This window comes from Alosa sapidissima, chromosome 21 (genome assembly GCF_018492685.1).
Source record: "Alosa sapidissima isolate fAloSap1 chromosome 21, fAloSap1.pri, whole genome shotgun sequence".
Classification (NCBI taxonomy): Eukaryota; Metazoa; Chordata; class Actinopteri; order Clupeiformes; family Clupeidae; genus Alosa; species Alosa sapidissima.
In genome coordinates this window covers 1,378,223-1,383,222 of record NC_055977.1, presented here as the reverse complement: position 1 = coordinate 1,383,222, position 5,000 = coordinate 1,378,223, and the positions used below count along the sequence as shown (strand labels likewise).

At 52.3% G+C, this 5,000-nt stretch overlaps 1 protein-coding gene across 5 annotated transcripts in view; it reads right to left on the bottom strand.

The window, feature by feature from the left end:
- znf704 (zinc finger protein 704) overlaps nucleotides 1–4,306 on the bottom strand; it is a 73,352-nt gene extending 69,046 nt beyond the window's left edge. For 2 of the 5 annotated variants that reach the window (XM_042075637.1, XM_042075638.1), the window contains exon 1: nucleotides 3,338–4,302. In XM_042075637.1, the coding sequence (XP_041931571.1) occupies nucleotides 3,338–3,580 (243 nt within the window). In that variant the 5' untranslated portion in view covers nucleotides 3,581–4,302. Of the gene's footprint in view, nucleotides 1–3,337 lie in introns of all 5 variants that reach the window. The other 3 variants (XM_042075636.1, XM_042075635.1, XM_042075639.1) reach the window with 3 other exon arrangements.
- Between the last annotated feature and the right edge of the window lie 694 nt (nucleotides 4,307–5,000).

Below are 5,000 nucleotides of genomic sequence, written 5' to 3'. Positions count from 1 at the left end.
TGTGTGTGTGTTAGATTGCACCAGTAGACATGATGAATGGCAGAGAAAGACAGAGTGAGGTGTGGGGGGGGACAGAGACATCAGGGAAAGACACACCTGAGAGAAGGGCCCTATTGCGTGCGTGCGTGTGTGTGCGTGCGCGTGTGTGTGCCTGCATGTGTGTATGTGCGTGTAACCTGCGTTGTGTTGAACCTGCGCGATTCAGCCCTGCACACGCCCGGACTCAAACCCGCGAAACAGCAGCACCTCGGATCGGGAGGCGAGCGCGCTAACAATTGAGCCAATTAAATAGCCCACGTTACTGGCTCGCATGCCAGCAGCACTCTTGAGGCGTCGGGGAATGAGGTTTACCAACGTTCCACAAGCACAGCTAAGCTAGCTGACATCCGTTACATGCGCGTGTGTGTGCCTGCATGTGTGTGTGTGTGTGCGCGCGTTTGTGTGCCTGCATGTGTGTGTGTGTGTGCGTGTGTGTGTGTGAGTGTGTGTGTACGCGTGTGTGCATGTATGTGTGTGCAAATGAACATACATGTTGGCCTTGTGCGCGTGGGTGCGTGTGTGTGTGTGTGTGCGCGTGCGTGCGTGTGTGCCTGCATGTGTGTGCATCTGTGTGTGTGCAAATGAACATACATGTTGGCCTTGTGCGCTTGCGTGCGTGCGCGTCTGTGTGTGCCTGCATGTGTGTGCATGTGTGTGTGTGCAAATGAACATGCATAAATGTTGGCCTTGTGTAAGTGTTTGTGACATAGATGATTAAATAGAGTAATATTTTGGCGTGGTGTGCATCAGTATGAAATGTGTGGGAGTGTGTGTGTGTGAGAGAGTGTGTGCATGTGTGTGTTTGAGGGAGATCAACTGCACCAACTTCGTCTAAATTACTAAAGTAAAACAAAAACAAATCTCTTCCTAAACAAAACAACTGCAAATCTCCGCTGTGAACAGAAGACGCAGCTCTCCCGACAGGCCCGATGACGTCAGCTTCAGAGGGGAATTCCGTGCCCGTGCTGGGTAATGAATCCCTTCCCCCTCCCGGCCCTCTCCTCTGGACCAGAGAATATCTCAACTCCAGGAACCAGGCAGTTCACAAGTTCAGAATACGAATTTGGTCGTTTATTCTCGCCTCACTGTGGATATCAGATCCTCATCCTTTGCCCCAGTTACTCGTTCGAACGGAGGGCGACTTCTCAACAAACACATTTGGCTCAACATACTGCCTATAGGCTATACATGTGTGTGTGGAACGCGTTCTAAACTACAAAGTGCCTCGGTCACTCGCACAACACTCTGAAATGGAGAGAATGGAGGAGAAAGAAAAAGAGCCCTTGCGAAAGATTTTGGCTGCCCCCGCCTCGTGAGCCGCTTCCCTCCCTCCCAACGGCCACACCATCCATCACGGCGCGAATCTAAACTTGGCTCTGCCAGCGCGACCCAGCCCAAACAACAACCGTGCCGTGCAGAACGCGACCCAGCCCAAACAACAACCGTGCCGTGCAGAACGCGACCCAGCCCAAACAACAACCGTGCCGTGCAGAACAAAGACCCGCCGCTGCACGTGAGCCTCAGAGCGTTTTAATTAGACGGTGATATGAACCGAACCTGGAATTTACCCAGTGACAAAGAAAATGAACCAAAACAAAACAGAATACGCGCTGCCTTTGTTTCTGTGACGCGCGCACGCAGTGGCACTCGGCGCAAACCCGCTTCCCACACAAAACAAGTCAACAAGTGGCACCCCCCCCCCCCCCCCCCTCCCTCCACTCATTTGCCATTCTGGGCACTTCGCCAGGTCCCCGAGCATGTCCCCCAAACGGGTGCGCGCACTCCTCTCCGCTCAGCTCAGCCACGGGGGCCCGGCAGCTGCGACCGGTGGGATTCGCCCCCTCCTCAATTTCACATCCTCCCTCCCTCCCTCATCCATCCCTTCCCGTTCTACTTCTGTTTCAACTTTTCTTTCTTTCTTTCCTTCTTTGCTCCGTGTCTCGAGATGGGAGTCACGTGCGCTGTTTATTTCTCCTCCTGTCCCCTACGGACCGGGCCCGTTGTATCGAGTGGTGAATTCTGGCCACAATGTAGTTGTTCATAACGGGGATACGCATTCCGTCACGTCTGATGCAAGTCTGTTACGGTGTACTCCAGCACGCGGATAGCCCAGTGCGCCCGTGAACTGAGGTCTGCTCTCGTGCTCCGCGGTCTGCGTGCGGAGCTGCCGTGAGATGGGCTCACAATGTGTTTGCTGCGGAACACTTTGGCCAAACAGAAACGTAAACAATTACAATGATGTCATCTGAGTCACTGCGCAGTGTGCTGCTTGTAATTCTGTAATAAATGTTGAGTGACTATGTGTTGTGCGATTGGTTCACTAACGCGTTCAGGGGGAAAAACATGCACTACGACCCATCCCAGCCTCTCCCGGTGTTTTGCATCAAAAGGGAGTCGGAGTGGGGTGGTCCGCTGGGGGGGGGGGGGGGGGATCGGTGTGTGACCACCTTTGTTTGCTTCATCAAGGACTGCAAGTCGTAACTGTACAATATGTTCTCCTTTCTAAAACCGTTACTAGTGCAAAACCGCGGAAGCCCCCATTGTGTCCCATATCCCGTTGCGGCATCATGTTAAATGTTACGACATCAGAGAAACCCTCACAACACTAAAATGAAAACATCATCTGTGGTGTGGTGTCCAAACCGCAGTATAATGCATGCACCACACACACACGCACGCACGCACGCACGCACGCACACACACACGTTTTCAAATAACCATATAAACAAGGCCAGACGCTGCAAAACACAAAAAATACTCTCTCTTGTTTACAAAAACCGGGGGATTGATGTCGTGGTGCAAAACACAGACGCACCCGCTCCGACAGAGTCCCCGGTCAGCTCGCTGCTGCAGCGCGCGCAGGCTTGTTTTGCACCCGCTAGGTCACACAAACAGACGCAGGCATCCCCGTCACGCAGTCGTGACAGCCACCCCCTTCTTTGTTTGACTTGCACCGGGCAATGCCCTGCCCGCGCGCTCCACCGACCGGCAAGACGCGTCGCGCAATTTATGGTACCGCGCACAATAGTTGGGGGTTTCACCTCGCGCGTCGGCACGGCAGCACAGCGGAGCAGCGCAATGCCTTGCAGCAAGCGCAGACTGATCACAACAAAAACAGAATCTGACACACACACACACGCACACGCGCGTGAGCGTGCACACACACACACACACACACAGACATACACATGCACACACACACACACACACACACACACACACACAGAGACATACACATGCACACACACACACTCACACACACACACACACACACACACACACACACACACACACACACCTTCAAACTGGACTTGAGCGGTCCCTTCGCAGCCATCTGACCAGTCGCCATGGCGATCTCCTCCTCAGTGTACTCCTCGAGCGTGCCGTCCTGCATGAGCACCGTGTAGAGGTTGCGTCGGGCTCCGTTCTCCTGCTTGACCGCCTGGACCACCCCCGTTAACGGAGACGCATCCCCCGCCGGGCCGGTGGCATACACACGGCTCCCGATGATGGAGCGCTTCACCAAGCGCCTCGTATGCATAGCTCCACGACGCCGTCCGATTATAGCTTTAGCGAACGCAAACTGTTCGATACGCACCGAATACGTCTCGTTTTAAAACAAACAAACGACAACGTCAAAATAACATAACCACAACGGACCAAGTAGGCGCTCTGAAAGCAAAAACGGAGCATTAGGCAGCAGTAACATATTCGAGCACAGAAGGTCCTCTGTCGGCATTACAACAGTAAAATCAGGACCGGATACAGCTCGAATGTGAAGTATGACATCAAAAGAGCACAGATACGCGCCACGGATGCATGCAAGCGACCAGTTTTCCTCGTCTCGTTCTTTATCCGACCGGCAACCAATATTTCTTGATTCGACCTGTTTATTTTCCTCGCCGTTCCCTTAAGCCTAAGAGGCTCGTGAAAAACACGGAACGGCACGCTCGTGTTGGACCGAGAGATACGTGCTCGTGTCCATTTCAGCCAGAAGATCTCAGCGCAAATTACTTTCTTTCCTCTCCTACATTTCACAAACGTTTTATGTTGTTGGTGCCTCTGTCTACCGGGACAACGAGACCGTGCCAGGGAGCGCGAGCGACCGGTATCCAGAATCCGGATTCAACAGATCCGAAAAAAATCCACTCCGTGGCCCTTCTCGCACGAGCCGCTGCCTCTACCGGTGGAATGCCGCCTGTAAACATGTGCGTTCGCCCGGCCGACGTGCGCGCTCATTGGCTGGGAGCTCACACGCCTCCGCGCGCTGAACACGGCACTCTTCGTGTCGGTTTCCCTCCAAACACCGGTAATGGAGGCTGAGGAGTAGCATTCAAAACAATGACGCAAGTCAAGGATGGGGGCTGTGGGGTGCGTGTGCGTGTGTGTGTGTGTGTGTGGGGGGGGGGGGGGGGCGTGTGTATGAGTGTGTGTGTGTGTGTGATGAAGATGGAGGTCATTCAAAAACATACAGAGGCAGCTGCCTTTTTGCATTCGGTCAGTTCCTCCCATATGCAGTCTGTCATTAGTAGTAGTATATATTATATAGTATATAGTATAGTAGTAGTAGTATATATTATCATACATAATTATACATATGTATGCACGGACCCACACAAGCACGCGGACACACACACACACACACACACACAAACACACACACTCACTCACTCATATGCTATTGTTTATTCTGTGTTCACATGTTATACCCGCATTGCTGTATGTCTATTTTCTTTCTTTTGTTATTCTACTGTGTTATCTGTAACACTGGCGTTGGCAACACTGTATCCAAACAGCCATGCTAATAAAGCTCCTTTGAATTTGAATTTATATCTCCCATTTAAATGTGACGTGAGTATTCGGAAGCCCCCTTTACTTGTGAGTGACATCTACAGTGACAAGTTCAGAAATAGGCCAGGTGTGTGTGTGTGATGAAGATGGAGGGCATACACAAGCACACA